The sequence below is a fragment of the Symphalangus syndactylus genome, chromosome X (genome assembly GCF_028878055.3).
Source record: "Symphalangus syndactylus isolate Jambi chromosome X, NHGRI_mSymSyn1-v2.1_pri, whole genome shotgun sequence".
Classification (NCBI taxonomy): domain Eukaryota; kingdom Metazoa; phylum Chordata; class Mammalia; order Primates; family Hylobatidae; genus Symphalangus; species Symphalangus syndactylus.
In genome coordinates, this window is record NC_072447.2 from 30964536 (window position 1) to 30991269 (window position 26734).

Consider the following 26734-nt stretch of genomic DNA (forward strand, 5'->3'; position numbering starts at 1 on the left):
TTCTACTCAAAAAGTAGACCCCCCCGCCCCCCCACACCCCTACTAAGCTTTTAAAAAAACACAAGTTTTATTTTAAAACTTTATTTCTGCAAAGCCAATCAAGAAGTGTTGGAAGGAAAAAGTGTAAAAGTTATTCTTGCATATTTGGGAACAGCAAGCACTTAGTTTGAGAAAATGAGGACTTAAAACAGTTGAATCAAAGGCAATACCCTGCTACTTGTATTTAAAATCAATGGTGATGTTCTTTCTTAAGCAACATTCTTCTCTTCCCTAATAGCTACAATATGATACAGTACGCAACAGCTCACTTGAAAGTGCTAGAATCAGAGGATAAAGAAGCCATAAGCCACCCCACTTACATTTCCTACTATACAATGCCTTTTTGGCGCTTGATAAATCAAGCATTCATGTAGCATTACATTCAACAGAAACATCTCTCGTACTTTGGGTTTAAGATCCTTGTCCCTCCAGTTCGGATGTCGTGACATCTGACTCTTCATCATTGTAAATATTTTCAGCCTGGAGATAACCAAATAAATTCACAGGTAAAAACTCCCTATGGTTTTCACAAGGTCATGTAAAAACAATTTAATCTATTTAGAACTTACTAGTTTCATTTTTACATTTCTCTCTTAAAAACTTCAATAAGGAAATGGTAGGCTAGCCAGTATTTTGAAAAATTCTTTGCTAGTGTGTAATTCCATATGTATACTTAGCCACCCATCCATGCACTACTTATTTCAATCACTGTTCAAAAGAGATGTTTTCCAAAGGCACTTCAAGCATCATTTAGAGGAAGTGGTAGCCCAGTTAACACCTTAGAAATGTCAAGTACTTAGTACTCATCCTCAGAGAACTTGGTGTCATTTGAATGCCTTGACCTCTCCTTCCCGTATCCCTCATGTCTACCACACAGAACAGACAGTGGAGACAGAGCAGCGATGCCAAGACTCCAGTGTATGAAGAGCACAACAACAATGAAAATCAGTGCAGATGCAGAGATTTCTCCTGAACTGACAGGTGCTACAAATAGCAAACAGTGGACGAAGCACCATATGGGACTAAAGATTGTATTGTTGAAATGGAAAAAGTTCTTTTAAATGGTTTCTGTAAATGTTTGGCATAATATGCACCTACATATTCGAAATAACTTTATTACATTATGTGACTAGTAAATCTCTCCTTTACAAGACAGTCATTCAAGAAAAACATTTTAACTCACCATTTGCCATATCTGCATGATGTTATCCTCAGACACTGAGCAAATGACCCAAGGCTCATTGGGGTTCCAGCTAAAATCTGAAATCTTAGCAGTGTGTCCTCCATGAATAAACTGTTACAAGAACAAAAAAAGCTTTGGTTTCATATACTCTCCTGTTAATCCTAACAAAGATTTTACTAAGTTTTTAGAGTCATCAGTATTTCAACTGGGGGTGGGTGCTGTCTGGTTTTAGAGAGAGGGTGGTACAGGCTCAGTAATCTATTTACACTTATTTTGCAAATTTCCAAACCTCCAGAAAAGGTGACAGAATATAGTACAATGGATACCTGTATACCCTTTACCTAGATTCACCAAATACTATTAGCGTAACTGATGCTTTATCCATGAGCCTATACAATGAAATGGCTGAAGACTTCAGCCTGCATCCCTTAAGAATGAGGACATTTTCCTACATAATCAAAATACCATTTCCATACTGATTATGATGAACATTAATCCAGCATCATTTGTTCATACATAGTTAGGTACAAAACATCTAAGGTAATCAATCCGTTATATGCCATGTAACATACTCTTCTTCTATTATACAAGGGGCCTGAGGAGTCTTCTGGTTCTTCCCCTCTTCACTTTACTAAGAGAGGCATACTTCTTGCCCATCTTTCCAACGTACACAGACAGCACCAGGCTGAAAGAAAATCCCTGGCTCCAAAAGCATAGCTCCAGATAGTCCCTCATAAGCTATGCCTAAGGTGAGACAGCTTTGCTAAACAGTTCTGAAGAGAGCAGTTGTTCCCTGCAAGAGACAACCTCGTGGGAACGCACTATGCCTTATTTATCTTAGAATTAAGACTTAAGCAAAACAGTTCACAAGGACAGTACTAAATACATTGTTTGGAACTGGGACATCACACTTTGTGACAAAGTCTGATTTGACTCTAGTTTGACAATGAGGTCCCTGCCTGCCAACTAGGTATTATGCAATGTATCTATTTTACCGAATAATCTTATCAGGTTAAAAATATGAGGTGGGGCTGGGTAAAACTCATGCCTGTAATCCCAGCACTTTGGGAGGCCAAAGCAGGCGGATAGCTCGAGCTCAGGAGTTCAAGACCAGCCTGGGCAACATGACAAAACCCCGTCTCTATAAAACATACAAAAATCAGCCGGGTGTGGTAGGGTGTGCCTGTAGTCCCAGCTACTCAGGAGGCTGAGATGGGAAGACAGCTTGAACCGGGGAGGTGGAGATTGCAGTGAACTAAGACTGTGCCACTGCACTCCAGCCTGGGTGACAGAACCAGACCTTGACTTAAAAAGTAAATAGCTTTTTAAAGTACTCTTAAGGGGTACACAAGTGAATATATTGGCTGGGTGCCGTGGCTCACGCCTGTAATTCCACCACTTTGGGAGGCTGAGGCGGGCGGATCACGAGGTTAAGAGATCAAGAGCATCCTGGCCAACACGGTGAAACCTCGTCTCTACTAAAAATACAAAAATTAGCTGGACATGGTGGTGCACACCTGTAGTCCCAGCTACTCGGGAGGCTGAGGCAGGAGAATCACTTGAACCTGGGAGGCGGAGGTTGCAGTGAGCTGAGATCGCACCACCGCACTCCAGCCCGGGCTACAGAGCGAGTACTCTTAAGGGGTACACAGGTGAATATATTTTAAGATCACTGGGGCTTAGAATACATACAAGAGTTATCAAAGCATACTGGTGGAATAGTTTACTACTTTGTTTTTTGGGACAGGGTCTCACTCCCATTGCCCAGGCTGGGGTGCAGTGGTGTGATCATGGCTCACTGCAGCCTCAACTTCCTGGGCTCAAATGATTCTCCTACTTCAGTCTCCCAAGTAGCTGGGACTACGGGCACGCGCCACCACACCTGGCTAATTTATGTGATCCACCTGCCTTGGCCTCCCAAAGTGCTGGGATTCCAGGCAGGAGCCACCATGCCCAGGCCCAGTTTACTACTCTCAAATGTCCCTTGATTTCAAGCTCTCTTGTGAAAAGCAAAATCCTAGTGTATTTTCTCAAGGGCCTTGGAATTGTTGCAGAGCCATAATATACAAAGTAATATACTTTCCTTTCTCCCTAAAAATAGCTGGAGACCTTGAAAATATTGTACTATGTGAAAGAATCAGTCCCAACAGACAAAAGTCATATTTATATAAAATAACTAGAATAGCCCAATCTTATAGTGCCAGAAAGTAGCGTAGTAGTTGCCAAGGGCTGGAGGAAGAAGAGAATTGGGAGGTGATAGCTATAGTTTCTTTCGGAGGGGATGAATAATGTTCTAGAATTGATTTGTGGTGATGGTTTTACAAGTCTATAAATATACTAAAAACCACTAACTTCAAGAACACAAAAAGAAAAAAAAAACCTCAAAACCCAAAAACACTCCCTCCCCACTGAACTGTACACTTTAAAGAAGTGAACTGTGTGGTATGTAAATTATATCTCAGTAACGCTGTCATCAAAATAAAAGGGACTGGGGCATTCTTACAAGGTGGGCTTAGTGAACATCTTCTGTGTGCAGGGCTTGCTCTCAAGGGCCTTCTTTACCTTTGAAAACCTGTGGATATTCAATATACTCCATAGGTTCACAGAAAAAATGAATAAATAAAACTCATGGACAAAGTACAAGTGTGCCAAAAATGAGTACTGGCATTAGAACTAAAATCATAAATGACAGAGTGATGAGTGACTATCTGCCAAATAATGGGAGGAGACAAATGTTGGATTCAGAGCAAGGACAGGGAACCATTGCTAAATCCGGCAATGCTTCATAGAAAAATGACGAAGAGAGCACTGAAGGACTCAGACAGGAAGAATGAGGATGGGCAGATACCACCACATAAGCTTTCAAAGGGCCAAGGAGATTGAAGGAGATGCTTCAATCAGGCATGGGAGGGAGACAGTGGGCTCTGCTAGCATCAAGATTGAGAAAGCACTCCTTTTCTGGGCAGGAAACTTAAGCATTTAAAATTTTTTCTATACTGTTAGGAAATGTTAAGTCCTGCCAACTGAATAGCAATTATACTCACTCCCCATCCCCAAACCATCACAAATACCAGAGGTGAAATCAGTGAGAAATTACTATACACTATTTTCCAGGACCTCAAACCATTTTCAGTGAAACATTCATAAAAACCTACTGGGCTCCATTTTCTATTTTTGATAAATGTCAAAGCCCAACTGCAATAACCTTCAGGGCCTCCATTTTGAAACCATCAGCAAGAGCTAGAATTCGAAATTCTGACTCATTCTCGAAATAAAGAGATCAATGACAATCCAATCTGCATATGGCATTTCATCTTCTATAAGCGAATGTGTACCAGGAGTTCTGGAGGCCCATCTTCTGCATCTTCTGCTGATTGTTCTTCCCCAATTTTACTGTAAGAAGAATATAGTGTTTTCATCAGTGAAATTCTTGTAGCACGAACATCTGCTAAACCAGTATCAGTCCAGAAAGTAATCTTAAAACACAAACACACTCACAAAAACAACTTATTTCTATACTACAATCAATTAGGTTTTTTTTTTTTTTCCTTAGAGACATGGCCTCGCTATGTTTCCCAGGCTGCAGTGCAGTGGCTATTCATTCACAGGCACAATCACTGTGCACTACAGCCTTGAACTCCTGGGCTCAAAAGCGATCCTCTTGCCTCGGCCTCACCACACCTGGCTACTGTTTATATTTGGTGTAAGGGTGGGATGTTTACTTTCTGGAAATAAGTTAGAGTTGTTCATAATTGAAGCTGCAGAATGAGGAATTATTGTCAATAATAAACATTAACTCAAAATCCCTTCATTATTTATTTATTTATTTTTTTTTTTTGAGACAGAGTCTTGCTCTGTCGCCCAGGCTGGAGTGCAGTGGCGCCATCTCGGCTCACTGCAAGCTCCGCCTCCCGGGTTCACGCCATTCTCCTGTCTCAGCCTCTCTGAGTAGCTGGGACTACAGGTGCCCGCCACCACGCCCGGCTAATTTTTTGTATTTTTAGTAGAGACGGGGTTTCACTGTGGTCTCGATCTCCTGACCTCGTGATCCACCCGCGTCGGCCTCCCAAAGTGCTGGGATAACAAGCGTGAGCCACTGCGCCCGGCCTCCCTTCATTATTTTAACTGTTTATTGCCTTAGAATTAAAAGGTGAAAGGTATAGTTAAAAAAATCTACACATGAACTGATGTGCAATCCCTATACTTCACTCAAAGCCTTTTGCATCCCTGGAGTAAAATATAATTACACATCAGTACTATAGATCTGTCTAAAGATATGGCAATAAAACTTTACAAAATGTGTAAGCCAAGGAAAGGTTTTTATGGTTTTTCTCTTAAAAACTTCAATTTGTAGGCCGGGTGTGGTGGCTCACACTTGTAATCCCAGCACTTTGAGAGGCCGAGGCGGGCGGATCACGAGGTCAGGAGATCGAGACCACAGTGAAACCCCGTCTCTACTAAAAATACAAAAAATTAGCCAGGCGTGGTGGTGGGCGTCTGTAGTCCCAGCTACTCGGAGAGGCTGAGGCAGGAGAATGGCGTGAACCCAGGAGGCGGAGCTTGCAGTGAGCCGAGATCGCGCCACTGCACTCCAGCCTGGGCGACAGAGCGAGACTCCGTCTCACAAAACAAAAAACAAAAAACTTCAATTTGTAGAATTTGCCAGTGCTCAACAGTGAAATCACTCTTTATGTATCAATATCAGCCCTATCCTTATACCTAGCCCAAAGACTTTACTAGTAACAACTGCTAAAAAACAAAACCCAGCCCTCCAAGTGAGACATTTTTTTCCTTCCCATAAAACTAACTAAACAATCTCAAACCTGTGGGATTGCTAGACAATACTTCTCTTCCACCTGTCAGTACAGTTGCTAACACTCACCATTTTAATCCCAAATTTTATCTAATGTAATTTTACAATTTTTTGGAGACAGGGTCTATGTTGCCCAGGTTGGTCTCGAACTCCTGGGTTCAAGCGATCCTCCTGCTTCAGCCTCACAAAGCACTGGGATTATAGACGTGAGCTGCCATGCCTGGCCCCCTATCTAATGTAATTTTAATATTAAACAAGCTAAGAAATAATTCTAAAAAGAAATTACACACAATGCTCACAAATTACTGGCACCTTCAGGGGCAATTCAGTTGCCAGGGCATCAGACTTCCAAACCTTGCTGTACGCTTCATACAACCTCTTTATAGTTTTGATTTAGGTTTTATTTTACTACTAAAATTGTTTTTATATCAAATACAATGCGCCCCCAACTGTCTGCTTTGAAGGTTTTCTACATCTTCAAGTATTTATCACGGCAGGAGTTTGCTCCATCAGAACCCTGAACATTAGCTATTTTAAGTTTTACATACAAGCATTTTATTCTCCAGTGTCTCTTCTATATACTGAGGATTACTGCCTCTATAATTAAGGCAGCCTTGGTTTTAATATACAGGTTGAGCATCCCAAATCCAAAATGTTCCAAAATCCAAAACTTTAAGCACCACATGACACTCAGAATTTGGACTTTCACACCGAATGCAGTGGCTCATGCCTGTAATCCCAGCACTTTGGGAGGCCAAGGCGGGAGAATCACTTGGGGTCAGGAGTTTGAGACCAGCCTGGCCAATACAGCAAAGCTGTCTTTTTTTTTTTTTTTTTTTTTTTTTAGTAAAGAATACAAAACCGGGCATGGTGGCTGTGGCTGTGGCAGTGCCTGTAGACCCAGCTCCTCGGGAAGCTGAGGCACGAGAATCGCTGGAACCTGGGAGGCAGAGGTTATAGTGAGCCAAGACTGTGCCACTGCACTCCAGCCTGCGTGACAGAGCAAGATTCAGTCTCCAAAAAAAAGAAGAGAAAAAGAAGAATTTGGACTTTCAGTTCAGATTTGAGATGCTCAACCAATTAAGTATAATGCAAATATTCCAAAATCCTAAAAATTCCAAAACCCCAAACACTTCTTATTCCAAGTATTTTGGATAAGGGATACTCAACCTGTACTAAATTCAGTCCACTTCAAAGCAATATATTTAATACAAGCAGGAAATAAATAAGTTATTTTTTGGTAATTTTATGATTTAAACTTAAGATGACATCTCATGGAGAAGTATGTAACTGAGCAACTTTATTAAGTTGTAAAGGCTCAGATGAAAAAAGTAAAGGAGTCTAAAATTCTTAGAACAGCAAGTCTGAAGTAAAGGAACTTTAAAAATTGGGAGAAACTCTTTATACAACGAGGCCCCAGAGAACATAAGCTCTCTGACAGCTTGGGCTGTCCTTGTCCCCTTCACAGAGGTCTCCCCAGCAGTTACACAACCCACAGCAGGAGTGCACATCTGCAGAATGAATCACTGAAAGCAAAGTAAATGGTACAAAAACCCAGAAAAAACAGTCCTGCCTACATGTACTATGAGATCCAATGAGACATAAAACAGCTTACATCTTGATTTCTCTGTATCAAGTGTGTTTTAAATATAGTCATTTGAATGCAAAAACACAGACACATACACCTTCATGCCTGAATATTAAGAGACAAAACTCACACCAGAGAAATTTATTTTATGGTCCATTTGCTGCTTTCACTTCTATTTTACAGAACAAAGGCTCTTTAGGAAGATGCTTAAAAGTTTCTTTAATATTAGGTTTCTTGAAGGGGGATTACCAAATTGCTTTTCTAGTTTATGAATTACTATGTAACTTGCCAGATGAGCATATTTATGCAGTATCTTGTCACAGGACTGTAAGTTACCTTAAATCCCACACATTCAGGCGGCGGTCAGTACCACTTGAAGCCAGAATAGTTTCATTATGTGGAGACCAGTGGACCTAGTAATAGATAATTTTGAAAATGTATTTAAAGAATCATCCGCTGCTAGGTTTGTGGCTGTTGTTGTAATCTGATATTTTCCCATCTTGCACTCTATTATCTTATCCTTGGCCTGATGGCCTCACTCTCTTGTCCCCGACTTTCAAGTGCTCTGAAAGGGCTCAGCTCCATCCTGTCCTCAGGAAGGTTGCACTCCCCAGCACTGAGGAACTCAGCCTGGGATCTCAATAAATTTATTCAACCCCATAACCATCCCAGAAGCTTTTTAATTCTTCAACAATGTGTACCTTACCCTATGAACATCTCCATGTAACACCATGTACAAGGCATTTTTTTCAATAGTGGACCCACCAGTCTGGTATAGCTTAACTGATGAATCCCTAGATTTCATTTCCTGACACACAGACACCAGAAAACTGTCACATACCTGGAAAATTTCATCTTTATGAGATTCGAAGGTATGGAGTTTTAATTTTAAGTTACGCAGATCCCATAAAGCTACGGTCTAAAGAAAAATAACAAGTGAAAATGATTTATATGCTTTACCTAAGAATTTTCAAATATCTGATTAAGGCACAAGAGAACTGGGTTTTATAAACACCAAATAATGCAAAAACTTCGAAACCTTATCCGCAGAGCCGGTGGCTAGAATAAATTCGCTGTAGGGATTGAATGAGAGGCAGTTGACTTCGGCAGTGTGCGCATCCACCAAGTGGCTCGGCTTGGAGGTGGTATTGGACCTGGTGTCCCATCTAAAACACAAAGATAAAGGCACACAGCACCCAGGGAGGACACACTCACATTCGGCCTCACATCACTGTCACTGCACTCCACAACTAGCTCCACTATGTGCTCCCCTTCATGAAGAAACCAACCACACAGCTGGTGATTCAGACCTCGACCACTAAATGATACATTCGAAACCTACAGAGAACAAGCTAGGGCTGTTAGTCTTGTTTTTTAAATTAGATTCCTATTTTAATTACCAACTATTTCAAGCGCACACAAAATACAGACTATGTAGAGAATAATGTAACAATCTGATACCTAAAACTAGTTTTGACAAATGCCCAGTATTTTGTCACATTTGCCTCAGGTATTTCTTTATAAGATTATAAGTGAATGAAGCCCTGCGGCCATACCTTGATGAAATCATTTTCCTCCCTGACCTCCAACTGGCATCACTCTGGATCTCAATTTTGATATTTACCACCACACCAAGTATGTTCCTTCACATGTCCATACCTATTTTTCTTTTTTTCTAAATAATAAGTGATCCTCCCACTTCAGCCTCCTGAGTAGCTAGGACTACAGGTGCATGCCACCATACCCAGCTAATTTTTTGTTTTTAAATTTTGTGTAAAGACAGAGTCTCACACTCCTGGTCTCAAGCAATCCTCCTGCCTCAGCTTCCCATGATGTTGAGATTACAGGAGTAAGCTACCTAAAGCTGTTTTTTAAAGCCATAACTTAAAAAAAAAAAAAATCAAACTACAGCCTGCAGCAATCACTGATGGTCATTCAGGTCACCCATTTAACAAGATCCCACTGAACTTTCCACCTTACATCATAAGTTTCTGATCATCAGCAACAGATCCAAACAATGACTCGTGCAGCAGGTGCCAGGCCACATCCTCTACAACAGCTGAGTGGCCAGTAAAGATTGCTTTAGCATCCACAATTTTGCCTTCTTTTGGTCCTGCGTTTATATCCCACAGACAGACAGTCTAAGAGAGAAGGAGAGAAAAAAAAAAAAAGAACAAGGGCTATAAGAGACTGATTTTTTTTTTTTTTCCTCGAGACAGTGTCTCAGTCTGTCACCCAGGCTGGAGCACAGTGGTGCGATCTCGGCTCACTGCAGCCTCCGCCTCCCGGGCTCAAGCGATTCTCCTGCCTCAGCCTCCTGAGCTGGGATTACAGGTGCAAGTCACCACGCCTGGCTCATTTTTTTTGTATTTTTAGTAGAGACGGGGGTCTCACCATATTGGCCAGGCTGGTCTTCAACTCCTGGCCTCAAGTGATCTGCCTACCTTGGCCTCCCAAAGTGCTGGGACTACAGGTGTGAGCCACTGTGCCCGGACAAGAGATTGAATTTAAATACTAATATCTTATTTAAAATAATTTCATTACAAACAAAACTATTCAACTCTATAAAAGTTTGAGGTAAACACAAGAGAGAAAACATAACCAAACAGAAGAGTATGTGGGTGCAGCCTCCATGTGAGGTGCAGAGGAAAAGGACACTCCACTGTAATGAGGGGGAGGGGAGACTGAGTACAGTGGCAGGCAAGGACACTGATGCTGGAGTTTCTACCTACATACATTCAGACATTCAAGTATCCCAAATTCACTTAGACAACACAACAAATCAGCAAGAGCCCGGTGCTCAGCATCTACTGAACACAAATGCACATCCTAAAAGTTTACACTGGGATGGGAAGACTGGGAATTAAAATTAAACTCTGCCTCTCACATAGCAAAAGCCTCATGGACAAGTCTTTCACTTCGTGGCAGAAACCACCACAGACATCAGGAGATGGGACAGGTAAACAACACTGGGCCAGAAACCTCTACTAGTCTACTCTGAGAGGTCAAGGCCTGGGGCCCACAGACAGATCCCCAATGATGTGCTCCTTGAAACGTCAGCAGAGCCCAAGGAGAGGCCATGGGGCCTTGCTTGGGCCTCAAAGGTCACAGCAGCCCACAAATAAGGAGGCCTCATGATGTGGGCCTTGACATCCTATCACAGAAAGAGTTAAGAGGAAAGTCTTAAGTTTTTAATGAAAAAATATTGCAAGGTATAGGGCAATGATTCTCATTCAATGGTTAATAAGAGATAATCCCATGAAGGTATATTAGCACTAATTATAGTTCCACTGACACTGGTATGGTTTTTTTTTTTTTTTTTTTTAATTCATAGCACGTGATCATGAAAGGGCTTCATCTGTTTTTATCAAATCACTTTTGTTTTTTTTTGAGACAGAGTCTCACTCTCTTGCCCAGACTGGAATGCAATGGCACAATCTCGGCTCACTACAACCTCCGCCTCCCGGGTTCAAGCAATTCTCCTGCCTCAGCCTCCCGAGTAGATAGGATTACAGGTGTGTGCCACCAAGCCCAGCTAATTTTTTTGTATTTTTAGTAGAGACGGAGTTTCACCATGTTGGCCAGGCTGGTCTCGTACTCCTGAATTTAGGTGACCCACCCGCCTCGGCCTCCCAAAGTGCTGGGATTCCAGGCATGAGCCACTGTGCCCAGCCACATGAAGGACTTTCTGTAACAAAGCTATTTCCCAGTAACAGCTATTTTCCCAGTAACAAAACTTTTTTTTACACAATACATATGCCCTCAGTCTCTGTTGTTACTTACACTTGAAGACACTCAACGTACGTGAACTGAAGAGAAAGGAACATGTGGCGCTCCTGCCATTCACACCGACTCAGAAGGACCTGGCAAGATTAGCATGATGCTTGGCATGTGGGGAGCCCCTGGTAAATGTCAGCTATTATTATTACTACCAATTCCCAGCCTGGTCTCTTCAAAAGGTACTAGTAATTGGGTTACTGAGTACAATCCACTTTCCCTACTTGGGAAACTGTCTCATACACACTTTGAGGGAAGCATCCTTTCAGAAAGCCTATAATCCCAGCTCTTTGGGAGGCCAAGGAAGGTGGATCACTTGAGCCCGGGAGTTTAAGACCAGTTTGGGCAATATAGCAAAACTCCACCTCTACAAAAAATACAAAAATTTGCTGGGTGTGGTGGTGGGCACCTGTAGTTCCAGCTACTTGACAGGCTGAGGTAGAGAACCACTAAAGCTGGAGAGGTGGAGGTTGCAGTGAGCCAAGACTGAGCCACTGCACTTCAGCCTGGGTGACACAGCAAGATCCTGTCTCAAAAAAAAAAAAAAAAGTGAAAAGACAACCAACAGAATGGGAGAAAATTTTTGAAAATCATAGGGACTTACACCTAGAATACATAAGAAACTCTTATAACTCTACAGTAAAAAGACAAAATTAAAATATGGACAAAGAATTTGAATACCTATTTCTCCAGAGAAGATATGCAAATGGCCAGTAAGTACAAGAAAAAATGCTTATCATTAGTCATCAGGGAAATGCAAATTAAAATCACAATGAGCTGGGCATAGTGACTCATGCCTGTAATCCCAGCACTTTAGGAGGCCAAGGCAGGAGGACTGCTTGAGCCCAGGAGTTCAAGACCAGCATGGCCAACATGGTGAAACCCTGTCTCTACTAAAAGTACAAAAATTAGCTGGGTTTCATGGCGCATGGCTGTAATCTCAGCTACTTGGGAGGCTAAGGCAGGAGAATCGCTTGAACCCGGGAGGTGGAGGTTGCAGTGAGCTGAGATCGTGCCACTATACTCCAGCCTGGGTTGACGGAGACAGACTCCGTCTCAAAAAAACAAACAAACAAACAAACGAAAAAACCCAACCCCCCCCACCCCGCCAAAAACAAAAACAAAAACAAAAAAAATACCCCGGGAAATACTACTTTACGCACACTAGGATAGCTATAATAAAAAAGACAAGCATTAGTGAGGATGTAGAGAAACTGGAACATTTGTACATTGCTTGTGGAAATGTAAAATGGAAAACCACTTTGGAAAACAGTTTGGTAGTTCTTCAAAAAATTAAACAGAGATACCATATGATCCAATAATTCCACTCCCAGGTATATATCCAAGAGAAATGAAAACACACATCTACACAAAAACCTGTAAATAAATGCTTGTAACATAATTCAAAATAGCCCAAAAGTAGAAAGAACTCAAATGGTTCATCGACTGACAAATAAGCAAACTGTGGTATACCCATACAGTGGAATATTGTTCATCCATAAAAAGGAATGGAATGTAAGTAATGTTACTTGAAAACATTATGCTAAGTGAAAGAAACCAAACAGAAAAGGCCATATATGAGATTCCATTTACATGAAATATCAAGAACAGGTAACTCTATAGAGACAGAAAATAAATTAGTGCTTACCAGGAGCTGGGGGAAGGCAGGGAATGAGTGGGGAGTCACTGCTTAATGGGTATGGAATTTCTCTTTCAGAGAGTGAATGAAAACATTCTAGAATTAGTGGCAATAGTTGTGCACCTTTGTGAATATACTAAAACCTACTGAATTGTACACTTAATACAGGGCAGTATGAAAACCATCTCTCTAAAGTCCTGGGGGAATGTTACCAGAATAATCAGCAGTATTAGCTTAGAAAAACTTTCATCTATATAGTACTCCTTTAGTACAGCTGTGACACGTCAGCTCTCACTATATGAACAAATTACAAAGAATGTTTCTCACATGGTCATCAGATGCACTTAGGAGATGTCCACTCAAATTCGAATTCCAGGAGAGACCATAGCCTTCCTTCTGGTGACCTCTTAATCTGAGATCAGGATTACATTCTCCACTTGGGTCTAAGAAAAGATGAAAAACATTAAGTTATTCTGTTTATCAGAACTGGTGAGAATAAATTCTCACTCCTTCATTGAGTGAACCATTGCAGCAACTGCACATGAACAAGATCTGGTCTTTAATACCCAGTGCAAATTGAGCCTCATGACCATTAAATGATTGGTTTCTTTGGAAAACCTAATACTATCCCCAACACAAAAATATTAAAAACTATAGCTATCCTACAAATTTGGGCAGTGGTAACCCTATCCCCACAACCCCCCAATTTTTAAGAAATATTTCTAACACAGCAGGTCTGCTTGCTCAGTCCTTGCATGCCTCTAGGGTAGCCTGCAACCATAAATGACCCTTGGCCAACCCCTGGGAATGTGACCCTCAGAAAATTCTTCACGTCACTGACTGATAAAGTTGTGCAAGCCCAGAGCAGTGGGGTATGCCATAGGGACCTGTCAAGACTTGTAGGATTGTTTAGCAAGATTCACAATGTATTTGTCTTCACTATTGCGGTCCTCAATTTTGTTATCATGGCTGGTCATAGAACAGGATGTGCCCACGCCAACAGATCTCCACAAAAATCCCAGATTCTGAAACTCAAATGGGCTGCCCTGGGTAGAGACATTTAGCACATGTTCCTATGGTTTGCTGCTAGAGACAAAGCATGTCCCACGTGGCCCTGGATGGGAAGGACTCAGACGCCTGTAGCTAACCCCTGTGGACTTCCCCTGATGTGTATCTTTTTCTTCCTACTCTTGCTCTGGATTCTTTGCTGTAATAAACTTTAGCTGTTAGTATAAGCTGCTTTTAGGTAGTTCTGGCAAATCCCTGAACTTGAGGATGGTTATGGGGTCCCCAAAGCAATTTTTAAACCTTTAAATATTATAATAAAGTATGCTACTTTGACCTTAAAAACATTACCAGTTTGAATCAAGAAAACTGCTCAAGTAATGACCTGACTTTATTATTACATACCTGGTTTAGCAGGGTGTTTTGTATAGTCAAAAACCAACACATCAGAAGATGGTGTTTTTGTAGCAATGATGTGAGGATTCTGCGGCATGTAACGAGCACGGTTTACTTCTCCTTCGTGATTGATTTTAATTTCACATTCAATTTTTCCTGTTACAGAACCAAAGCCACCAAATTCTAATGTGAGGAGAAAGAAACACACACACACACACACTCAGGATTAAAATTCACAAATCACTTAGTTCAATCAACCTAACAGATTTTGACCTGGCAGAATACAACACAAATTGACAAGACAAGGACAGAAACATGCATAGAGAAAATCCAAAAATGTGGGTTCATTTGCCACATCAATTTATTCTTAAAGCCCATTTGCACTGGAAAATATTGGTAGCTGCCTTATGCAACTTAATTCAGTTCCACCTTGGATCTAAAACAACTGTCCTCTTTCAGTTATGAAGATGATATAGTTATTCACTGCAATTTCAAGTAACCATATAATAAGCAGACCAACAGCTTTTTAGTTCAAATAGAACTCACTGGAAGTACTGCACTGAATTAGCATCTTATTTTAGGATTCATCAAAACAGGAAAGGTTTTAACCCTCCACAGTATGAACACCCTTTGAGTCTAAAGTCAGGAGCATCCTCATATCAATCAGAAACCCATGCTAACCCCTACCTGTCCCTAAACACACATTTGTTGGCCCTGCTAGCATACTTGGTTTAACTGCTAGTGCAGTGCCAAGGTTAACCTCTCTGCCCATATGGTGTGTGAATAAGACTATAGTATTAAATAATCATGAAAAAGGCCTTGTAAAGTAACAAAGCCATATAAAAAGTACGGTAACTTCCAAGAAGTAGCAACATGTTAGCAGAAAGAATACAGGTAGAGAACACCTAAGCAAATACAGCAAACAAGAACATTCTTTTTTGTGCTCATAGATAAAAAACTTGAATTAGTTGTTGACACTTAAAAAAGACAGGAGGGTTCACATTACAATTGTGTTATTCTTCCTGACCTATATTGCCTTTTCTTTGCACATTCCATTTTAGCGCACCCTGTGTCTCAGGTCAGGGACAACTAACACAAATGCCTACTGGAGCCAGGCAGGTAAGAAGTAAAATAGACCAGGGCCTGGAGCAACCACCAAAAGGAGCAAACCATTTCTCAGTTCCAGGCAGCTCCTTCTATGTGGAATGCTTAATGAACATCGGCTTCCATGTCTTAATATCAGTATCTAGCCGTTCCTCTCTGAAGCAAACATAGCTTACTATTTCAGTGTGGTTGAAAAAGCCGTATCTCAAATTCACGATTACTTCAAAGCTCCTCTACCCACTACTCTCATGTGACCACATGCAAAAGGACCCTTTTTCCTCGTAGCACCTTCTGTTCCATGATGGAAGTGTGCCTCGGAATGCTAAGACCCCTCCTGATCCAATTGTCTCCTTCCTCCTGAGACTGCTCCAAACCTGCTCCACTTTGACCTTCAACATCCCATTCCATGGACTCCAGTGGCCCTAACCCTTCTGCTACAAAGATACTCAAGTTTCCTGATTCCTTTAGCTAAAACAACCTGAAGAGCTCTCCTTTAAAAAAAAAAAAGGTGGGGGGGAGGGGCTTCCAAGTAGGATTTACTTTGAACACAGAGCTTCGTTTTCTCAAACTTAAAATTTTGAAAAGTCACTGACTTAATGATCATATCTATTAAAAAATGTAACTCAATATTGGCCGGGCGCGGTGGCTCACGCCTGTAATCCCAGCACTTTGGGAGGCCAAGGCGGGCGGATCATGAGGTCAGGAGAGCAAGACCATCCTGGCTAACAAGGTGAAACCCCGTCTCTACTAAAAATACAAAAAATTAGCTAGGTGTGGTGGCGGGCGCCTGTAGTCCCAGCTACTCAGGAAATTGCTTGAACCCGGGGGGCAGAGGTTGCAGTGAGCTGAGATCGCACCACTGCACTTCAGCCTGGGTGACAGAGCGAGACTTCGTCTCAAAAAAAAAAAATACATATACATATATATATATATATATATATATATATATATACCGAATATTAACAAAGGTATTAACTGAATTATTTCAGCTACTTGTTAGAATACACTGGATGTGTAAATTTAATAATATATTAACATCATTATGCAGAGACTGTTAAACTGCAAGCCCAGTAAATACATACTTCAGGGCTAAAAACCATTTAAAAATTTCTGAATACAATATATTCAGGCCGGGAGTGGTGGCTCATGCCTGTAATTCCAGCACTTTGGGAAGTTTAGGCAGGCGAATCACTTGAGGCCAGGAGTTTGAGACCTGCCTGGCCAACATGACAAAACCCAGTCTCTACTAAAAATACAAAAATTAGCCGGGCGTGGTGGTGGGCGCCTGTAATCCCAGCTACTCTTGAGGCTGAGGCACGAGAATCACTTGAACCCAGGAGGTGGAGGTTGCAGTCAGCCAAGATCGCACCACTGCACTCCAGCCTGGGTGACAGGGCGAGACTCTGCCTCATAACAAACAAAAACAAAACACAAAAAAAACCCCAATATTTAAAGAAATAATGCATACAGTTGTCAGGGAATGAACAGTAAATTGTGGGAGTAGTAAACTGGGTAAATCACTTTGGAAAATAGTTTTCTATGAAGTTGACAATGAATACACCATACAACCCAGCAGTTTCACTACACTAGAGAATGTAATATTTTTGAGGCAGGATCTTGCTCTGTTGCTCAGGGTGGAGTGCAGTGGTGTGATCCTAGCTCACTACAGCTTTGAACTCCTGGGCTCAAGCGATCCTCAGCCTCCCAAGTAGCTAGGACTGCAGGCATGTGCCACCACACATGGCTGATTTTTAATTTTATTTTTTGATAGAGATAATGTCTCGCTGTGTGCCCTGAGTGGTCTTAAACTCCTGGGCTCAAGTGTTCCTCCTGCCTTGGCCTCCCAAAGTGTTGGGACTATGGGTGTAGCCACTGTGCCTGGCCAGTATTTTATTTTCAATAAGAAAAAAACCCTAAGACATGTATTAGAAAGTGCTAATAGCGTTAAGCCATTTGGGACTGTGAAGAAAGAGTTAATACAGCAGTCTGGGTGCTTAGCTCTGTAGTCTCTGAGGAACACTGGGACCCTATTACTGACCCTTGGCTAACTCCTGGGAACATGCATCTCAGAATGTTCTTTCTGTCACTGATGAACTGATGATTTTGTGGTGTGCACCTGGAGCAATGGACCGCGTTGTACCAGTTTGTCAGGGTTACTTTGCAGATATCAAGATTGATGACACATACCTTCTTTTATTACTGGGTCCTCAGTTTGTATTACTGGGGTCCTCAAGTTTCAGTTGCTGTGGCTGGTTGTCAGCAGGATGTGCCTATGCAACTAGTCCCCCAAGAAAGCCTGAGATTCCAAGACCCAAACAGGCTTCCCTGAGCAGAGATATTTCACACATGTCCCTGCAGTTTGCTGCCAGAAAGCACATCCTGTGTGGCCTTGGACAAGACTTGTGCCAGACCTCCCTGAACTTGCCGATGTACATCTTTTTCCTGCTGCTTTTGTGTTCTTTACTGTAACAAACTTTAGCCACAAGTATAATTTGCTCTTGGGAGTCCTAGCGAAATCACCAAACTTGGGGTGGTCATGGGAATACCAAAACAGGAGAGTATATGTTTGACAAATTAAAAAAAGAAAAAAGCAGCCAACAGATTCCTAAATTAACCCTACCACTACTGCCTCACTCCTCAAACAAAATATACCCACTGCACAAACCAACACATATTACTTCTACCAAAGTGGAATATTCTAATTACACATAGCAGTTAGTCACTTAATTTATCTTGGATACCTTCCTATACCAGTGTGTACAGATTTTTCTCATTAAAAAAATTTTTTTTTTAATTTTTGGTAGAAATGAGATCTGTGTTTTTCAGACTGGGCTTGAACTCCTGAGTTCAAGCAATCCTCCCACCTTGGCCTCCGAAAGTGCTGGGATTATAGGCGTGAGCCATGGCACCTGGCCTTTCTTATTAATCGCTGAGTAGTATTTCAAACATACCATGTGCTTAACCAACTTTCTATGAACCAACATCTGAGTTACAAGGTTGATCCTAATTTTTCAATTCTGCAATTACGACTAAAATCCTTGTGGACATGTGGGTGGGTAGTTCTGTAGAATAAAGTCCTAGAAGTTAAATTACTGGGCCAAAAGCTAATAGTATAGTTTTAATAGTATATGCTTTGAAAGAGGCATTTTCCCTTTGACACCAATATTGGAATATATGATATACCTACCACCCTTGTCACTGTCACAATGGGAAGCATCAAACTGTGCATCATCATTGGGAATATGTACTCGGGCAACCACCAGATGATTCTGCTCATCAGACGTATGAGTCCCCAGCACTAGCCAATGAAGGGCATAATCTTTTCCTTCCGGTCTGTTTAAGAAAGAAAGAAAGTCACACTAATCCTACAAGAAACCTCCAATTGCTAACAAATTCAGTCTAGTTCCCTCAAAATACATTCAAATTTCTTTAGCAAATATATACTTAGCATCAACTGTGTATCTTCTCCCCCTCTGGTTACCAACTTTACAATCCCCACTTATGCAAATATAAGAAAATATTCTAGCTACAACATGCAGAGGGCTTGCTTCTTTCCCAAAGAGCCATCCTCCTGTGCCTCAATTATCAATGTGAACACTACCTTTTATAGAGCAGCACTCTGGGGAATGTAGGCCCAACTCAGTGAACACAGACAAACATCTACACAGGAATCCACCAATAATCCCCACATTCATAAATCACAACTTCCCACCTAAAGAAATCTTCTTCCCACCTAAATATATCTTATACACTAGATGTTTCTTATTTCCCAGTAAGAAATTCTACAAGGTAGTATGGACAGAAAGTGTTGAATCAAAAAAACTTAGCTTAAATCCTGGATCAAACTAAAATGCAGTTGCTTAAAACACAACCTCCTTGGGGCCTCAGTTTCTTCACTGAATAAAATAGGCTATAAGTGCAAATGGCATGATGTGAAACTCCCTGACGTTTATGATACCTAAGTTTATGAAACGAATATTCTCAATTTTACTGAGGTATCTTTGTTACCTTGTTCTGTGGAAACACCTTGAGGCTGAAGAACTTGCCCAAACCTCTTGGCACCTTGGTCCAAGCAGTGATTTTTGCATCAGTATCTATCAAAAAGGCTTTCCCATTTGTATTATCTAGAACACAATTTTCAACTGTGCTCCATGGTCCCATTTCAATGAAGAGGACTGAGAAGTAGGGCTCTAGGCCCTAACACAAGACAAGTTAGGCCATTTATCTGTTTCTAAATTTCAGCTGCACAAAGGATTCAATTTTTTTTTCTAAAAAGATTGAAGATTACTTCTAGGCAAGTAATTTAGTAATAAGAAAATACAAGATGCAATTTTACCAAAATTTGGCTTACGGTAAAAAAGTGTGTGCACACGGAGAAGAGACACACACACACACTCCCCCAAAAACAGAGTAAGGCAGCCGTGACTAAGCAATAGCAACGTGTTTGAAAAAAAGACAGCTGGGCGTGGTGGCTCACGCCTGTAATCCCAACACTTTAGGAGGCCAAGGCAGGTGGATCACCTGAGGTCGGGAGTTCGAGACCAGCCTAGCCAACATGGAGAAAACCCATCTCTATTAAAAATACAAAATTAGCCGGGCATGGTGGCGCATGCCTGTAATCCCAGCTACTCAGGAAGCGGAGGCAGGAGAATCACTTGAACCTGGGAGGCAGAGGTTGCGGTGAGCCAAGATCACACCATTGCACTCCAGCCTGGGCAACGAGTGAAACTCTGTCTCCAAAAAAAAAAAAAAGAAGAAGAAGAAGAAGAAAACATGGGTCTTGGTTGATACATGCACAGTGGGCCAAGAATATGATGTGGCTATCAAAAAATTAATTAATTCCATCTTATATGTGTGCAGGTGGCAATGCACATGAGCACATGTGCCCCCTGCCCCCCCCGCCCACCTTTCCTTTTTTTAAGAGACAAGGGCTCACTATGTTGCCCAGGCTGGCCTCCAACTCCTGGGCTCAAGTTGATCCTCCTGCATCAACCTCTTCAGTAGCTGGGACTACAGATGTGTGCCACCACATCTGGCTTGCCCACTTAACCAGTAAAAACATTAACATTAGGCTCTAAGCAACACACTTTATGAGGACTTGGACAAAAATCAAACCTTTACAGGGAATAGTGGCTTAAAATGAAAGGGTAAGCCACGTGCAGTGCTGTGCACCCGTAGCTACTAGGGTTACTAGGGAAGAGTGCTTGAGCCTAGGAGTTCATGTCCAGCCTGGGCAACATAGCAAGACCCTGTCTCAAAAAAAAAAAAAAAAGAAAAAATAAAGAAATATTTGGCCAGATGCGGTGGCTCACGCCTCTAATCCCAGCACTTTGGGAAGCCGAGACAAGCGGATCGCTTGAACCCAGGAGTTCGAGACCAGCCTGGGCAACATGGCAAAATCCCATCTCCACAAAAAACAAAAAAACAAAAATTTAAATAAATATTTAAAAAGAGAAATAATAATGCTTGAGAGAAAGAAGGCACCACAGAGCAATGCTGGTACTGTCATCAAAGGTAAAAAGTGACTTGTTTTTTGTGGAGTTAAGCAGGAAAATTAAGACCAACAGGTAAAAAATTACAGGTAAGTCAGTTTATCACAGGCCCTTTCTAAGGAACACTGTCCCAAGATGGACTGGAGGAGCTTAAAAATCCCTCTGGACTCAAATTTAATTATTCCAGTTTTCCCCAACTTGATCATCATATGAGGACTTTTCTTTTTACTAGAAATCACTTCACCTCCATCATTAAAACACAGCCTGTTTTCCTAAACTAATCAATATGACACTATTTTCCTCCAATACTGGATGTACCTAAAGGCTGGAGAAGTGCTAATGGTTAAGAAAGCCTATTCATTTTCAGTGCAGAATCCTTTGACCCCAGTAACTACCACTAGGAAATTTAGCCAAGCATCACATAAATATGGCCTATTACAAGATTATTCTCAGCAGTATTGTTTATAGCAGCAAAAAGACTGAAAATAACTAAACATCCATCTGTAAGGAACTCGTATCATGCCAGTGTATCCATAAACAAAATTCTATGGCACCCTTGAAAAGAACAAGCATATCCAAGCATGCTGACAGGAAAATCTCCAATATATACTCTTACTGACAAACTCAAGTGAAGAACTTGCTACCATAAAAAATGAAGATACAGGTATGCACTTCTACACGCTGGCAAGGATGGGTTAGGAAACTGAAAACAATGACTGGGGAAAGGAAGGAGGACAGTAAGGGATGTGGAAAGGGGACTTATTCTTCACTCTATGTCCTTTTGTACTTCCTGAATTTGAAAAATTACAAAGCTTTTTAGGTAGACAATAAGTTAGTCTCAATATATTTCAGACATTATTCAACAAGAGATATGAAATAACTACCTAATTAAAACAAATTTCTTAGAGATACTTAAATAAAACCTTTTAAAAGCCAAATCAACACCTGTAATCCCAGTACTCTGGGAGCCCGAGGTGGGTGGATCACGAGGTCAGGAGTTTGAGACCAGCCTGACCAACATGGTGAAACCCCGTCTTTACTAAAAATACAAAAATTAGCTGGGTGTGGTGGCACACACCTGTAATCCCAGCTACTCAGGAGGCTGAGGCAGGAGAATTGCTTGAACCTGGGAGGTGGAGGTTGCAGTGAGCCAAGATGGCGCCACTGCACTCCAGCCTGGGAGACAGAGCGAGAATCTGTCTCAAAAAAAAAAAAAAAAAAAAAAGAAAGAAAGAAAGAAAGAAAAAAGAAAGCCAAATCAATTAGTTGGACAATTACCTAACTCAACTGAAGGACAATAGCTCAGAAAGTCCAAGTAATCGTTATGAAGCATGTTGTGTAAGTCGGCAGAAGAAAGGCCTATGAGGTGGAGTAGGGTCTTGTTCCTCAGAGTCAGGCATTGAGAATAGTCAACATTTTTACTGTTCTGTATGGTGATAAAACACAGTCCCTTTATACCCCAAACTGAACCCTGCAAAGCACCACACAGCAATCCTCAACATCCAAGAATGCAGGCTGCTTGGCATTTTCTTACATTCTCTAAGCCACTGCACATCCCACAACCCAATCCCACAACAGCTTTGTATACAAAGAACACCATGATACACATTAAATAATTTAATTAAAGCATTTTCTGTTACATTCCTAAGTATTACATATTATAGGTAACATTTTTTAAAAAAAACTTCAGCAAACAGCTTTCATTGAAAATCCAAATGAAGAAACACAGAGCTATTTCAATCCTGACAAATAACAGGAAGGGGTGGGAGAATCAGCATCAGTCACCACTTACCATGTACTTATGCTGCACCAGGCACTTTAACATGCATGATCTTATTTCATTCCCTCAAATGTAGGTAGTCAGTACGACCAACATCTCCATTTACAGCCCAGACAACACGGCCCCAGTTCATGAAGCTAAGAAGAAGCAGGGGCATGATTCTAACCCAGGTCTCTAAGTTTAAAGCCCCGGCTGTTTTCTATTATGTCACAGTGGGTCAAAAAGATCCCCCAAAAGGTAAATTTAGTTAATACATTTTAAATCTGCTTAACAGACCAAAGAGGCAAATGCACACGATGCTCCAAACCAGAACTTGAATACCCGAGTATATGATGCTTAATGTATTTTCAATCTGTTCAAAGGTGGCTGTAAACGTCAATGCTTCCAAGTCTCCATCATTTAGTTCTTCTCTACTCTTCCCACATCTGTACATTTACATTTAGATTTTTGGGAAGCCCAGTGGAAATTCCTATCTGTATGGAAATCAATGTTTGCATATGGAGAACATGGCCACTGTAAGAGCACTTTTATATACATTAATTATAATTATTATTTTTATTTTTAAGAGATGGAGTCTCGCTCTCGCCCAGGCTGGAGTGCAGTGGTGAGATCTTGGCTCACTGCAACCTCCGCCTCCCAGGTTCAAGCAATTCTCCTGCCTCAGCCTCCCTGTGGCCTGTAGCTAGGACTACAGGTACACGCTGCCACGCCCGGCTTTTTTTTTTTTTTTGTATTTTAGTAGAGATGGGATTCCACCTTGTTGCCTGGGCTGGTTTTGAACTCCTGAGCTCAGGCAATCCGCCTGCCTCGGCCTCCCAAAGTGCTAGGATTACATGCGTGAGCCACCGCGCCCGGCCAAAATTAGCTTATTATTTTTATAACTTGTTGCAAAATCCTCTTTTTAGGTTAGAGTTTCATTTAATCCTCTTTAAATTATATGCCCGCAACACCCAAATTTAAGATGCTTTTTTGTTTTTTTTTTCTTTGGGAGACAGGGTCTCACTCTGTTGGCTAAGCTGGAATGCAGTGGCACAATCATGGCTCACTGCAGCCTTGAACTCCTGAGCTCAAGCTAACCTTCCAAAGCACTAGGACTACAGGAGTATAAGCCACTGTGCCTGGCCCCATATTTAACACACTTTAAAAGTACATGGTCAAGTTCCTACTAGAAAAGGTGCAAGTGAATGAGAAAGGCAGTCTAATGCAGGGACCAGCTGTGTGATCTTGGGACGGCACTTAAACGCTCACTCCCAGTTCCCTTATCAGTAAAACAAGGATGATGAAAAGTACCTACAGCATAGTACTATTACGAGGATTACAACAAACAACAGGACGTAGATTCTTCAGATGTGCCAGGCCCTGTTCTGAGTGCTCAATAAATGCCAGCAATAATTACCAGAGAAACTACAGATCTAACAGAAAAGAATACTCTTATGAAGACTAACAGCAATCTCAAAGTGTATTCCATAAGCCTATGATAACATCTTTTCTTTGGTCAATTGTTGACAAGGTCTTTTTCCCTTTACCATTCAAAATGTATTTATCTTGGGTGACTGTTACATGTGTTCACTTTGTAAAAATTTATCAAGCCATACAACACTTACGACGTGTGAACTTTTCCGTAAATATTCTATTTTTCAATAAAGTTTTAAAGAAACCCATTAGTTTGGGCCCAGAGAGATGCTGCTCTACATTCAAGCCCAGGAAATGTCAAATATATTCAGTGTTTCCTCCACTTTTGAAAATAAAAACCACCTGCCACCTCATGCAAGGGCTGATTACATACTTATGTTCTATGCATAAAACGCCAAAACTAGGAAATTCAGAACGACAGTTAAATTTAAACAAAATAAAAGTTGCCAGAAACCCTTACTTAGTCACTTCAGGAAGCCACTGAACGGTAAGACTGGGCCACTGAAGAGCATGGGTCATAACCAGGTCATATAGAAACGGTGTATTCTTCTTCCAGATTTTATATTCTTCATTGATGACACGCTCCTCCACAGTATCTTCAAACACTGAAATTTGGAGAAAGCCCACACGATTAAGTGGCTGAGATGGATCAAAGTGAGAAATTGGAGGTCACCTCAAGATGGCCACACCTCATGTACTCTTTCCTTTTACCTCTAATTTGGACACGGACAACTAACTGCTCTTCCAGAAGATGGAGAAAATACTAACAATCAGGAAGCCTATTTTTTCCATTGAGATCAATACCCGCTGCGTACACCTTGTTGGGTAGTCAATTACACGGACACGGAAATTGTTTACCCTGTTACAGCTGTTCGCACCTGTTCTAAGATGACGACCTGTACGTACAGGGGCTGCGCGACCCAGTCGGGAAGACAAATGCACGTGTAGCAGAAGCCCACAGGCCTGGTCTCTCCAATCCCCATCAGGGGAGGCCCCAGCTCCCACGACGCCTGCCTCGGCAGCCATAGGCCTGAGGGCTCCAGCAACCCCGGGACAAGGGCCGCGACCCCGAGGCGATCAACGCGCGCGCGCGTAGAAGGAGCCGCGGCGCTCCCATCCCGGCGGCGGCGGCCGCCTCCGCCCCGGGGCCGAGGGCGCCGGAGGGAGCGCAGTCGCTGGAGGAGGGAAGGGAAGAGGGGGGCCCAGCCCTCGGCCCCGCGCCCGGCTCCGGAAGTGCTCGGAGCCCTGGGCGCGGCGGTCCCGTCCCGCGCAGGCCCCTCGAGGCGCGCGCCCAGCCTCGCGCCCGGCCCCGCCCCCTGCTCCGCACGCCAATTCGCGCCTTTCGCCGGCGCGTGCCGCAGCCTCGCGCGCCCGCCGCCCCCCGCGGCCCTGGCGCGCGCCGCCCCGCAGGGCCTCTTACTCTCTTTACTCGCCATCTTGCGTCGGGTCGTTCGCCCCTCGCCGCCGCCTCGGACTCCCCTCGTTAGCCAAGAGCAGCCCGACCGCTGGCGCTCCTGCCTTTCCCAAGCGCGTCACACTCCCCGCTGTCGAAAGCCCGGGCCCCGTCTTGCTGCCTGGGTGCTCCCCAGACGCCGCGTCCTTCTTTCCTGCCTCCTCCCCGCTCGCGGGTACCGAGGTCTGAGGCGCTCTTCTCTCTCTCTCCAAACTTGGAACGAGACTTTTCAACCCGCGCCTCCCAGCCCGCCCAGGCAGCTGAGCGCAGGCGCATCCGCCTTGGGAAAAGTGAGAGGAGGCGGAGAGGCGGGTCTGGGAGCCAACGGCTCCGGCGCTGCGACCAATGATGCGCGGCGGGCGGGTTTCACGCGGCGTTCGGAGGCGGGCTTCTCGGGGTGGGCGGAGCGTGCCGCGGCAGGAAGTTGGCGATGCGCAGGCGTGAGGGCTGGCCCGGCGCTCCCAGGGCCGGCCGCGGGGGCGGATGGGGCGCGCGGGGGCGGGGCGGATGAGGGCCCGAGGGGGCGGGGCGGATAGGGGCGCGCGAGGGCGGGGCAGATGGAGGAGCGGCTGGCCGGCTGAGCGGGGGCCGTGAGCCCCGGGGCGGCGAGCCTTGGGGCCCGCGGGGCGTGGTTGCTTGTAGCGGCAGCGGTGGTGGGGGTGAGAGGGGGGCAGGGAGGCTGCCGCCGCTTAGCCAAGCAAAATCTCAGAGCAAGAGGGGAAAATGGTTCCTGTTCTCGAGAGATTACTGTGCCTTCAAAGTCTCCCTGATAATCACGGACATGCAATTCTCTGCACCCCTGAAATGTTCTCCTCCAACCGACTGGCCTTTCCTGGGGCCCGGTCGGGCCGAGGTGGGGCTGGTCTCAGACGGAGGAGACCTTTTGGAGAGGCCGCGGGCGTTTTCTGCCTGCAAAAGCCTCCGGGCCGCCCTGTTAGGCTAAATGTGCAGCCTGTGGCGGCACAGGCCGCCGGCGGGCCGAAGCCGATTTACAGTTACATTTTAATTTGTTCGATGTTTGGGTCCTTACGATGATGGTTTGCGGCCTCTTC

General features: G+C 43.1%; 1 protein-coding gene across 4 annotated transcripts; it reads right to left on the reverse strand.

Moving 5' to 3' along the window:
* Positions 1 to 65: 65 nt before the first annotated feature.
* Positions 66 to 26097, reverse strand: RBBP7 (RB binding protein 7, chromatin remodeling factor). 4 transcript variants are annotated; one of them, XM_055269381.2, is made up of 12 exons: positions 25650 to 26097; positions 24690 to 24834; positions 18732 to 18877; positions 14450 to 14623; positions 13367 to 13482; positions 9604 to 9764; positions 8663 to 8789; positions 8465 to 8542; positions 7960 to 8036; positions 4558 to 4615; positions 1223 to 1333; positions 66 to 519 (listed from the first exon to the last, which is right to left on the reverse strand). In XM_055269381.2, exons 1-12 carry the CDS (start codon positions 25663 to 25665, stop codon positions 451 to 453), a joined length of 1278 nt encoding a protein of 425 aa, XP_055125356.1. In that variant the 5' UTR covers positions 25666 to 26097; the 3' UTR covers positions 66 to 450. The 4 variants fall into 4 exon arrangements, with proteins under 4 accessions (XP_055125356.1, XP_063490638.1, XP_055125354.1 ...); XM_063634568.1 differs by having other exon boundaries at positions 14450 to 14596; positions 25650 to 26085; XM_055269379.2 differs by lacking the exon at positions 25650 to 26097 and adding an exon at positions 25108 to 25527.
* Between the last annotated feature and the right edge of the window lie 637 nt (positions 26098 to 26734).

Excerpts from the sequence above, each read along its gene's own strand:
- RBBP7 (XM_055269379.2), bottom strand. The coding sequence starts at position 25,255 with ATGGCTGCCGAGGCAGGCGTCGTGGGAGCTGGGGCCTCCCCTGATGGG. Across the intron at positions 24,835-25,107 it reads AGGTCGTCATCTTAGAACAG|TGTTTGAAGATACTGTGGAG; the intron begins GTGCGAACAGCT and ends TCCAAATTTCAG. Across the intron at positions 8,790-9,603 it reads GATGATCAGAAACTTATGAT|ATGGGACACCAGGTCCAATA; the intron begins GTAAGGTGGAAA and ends TTTGTGTTTTAG.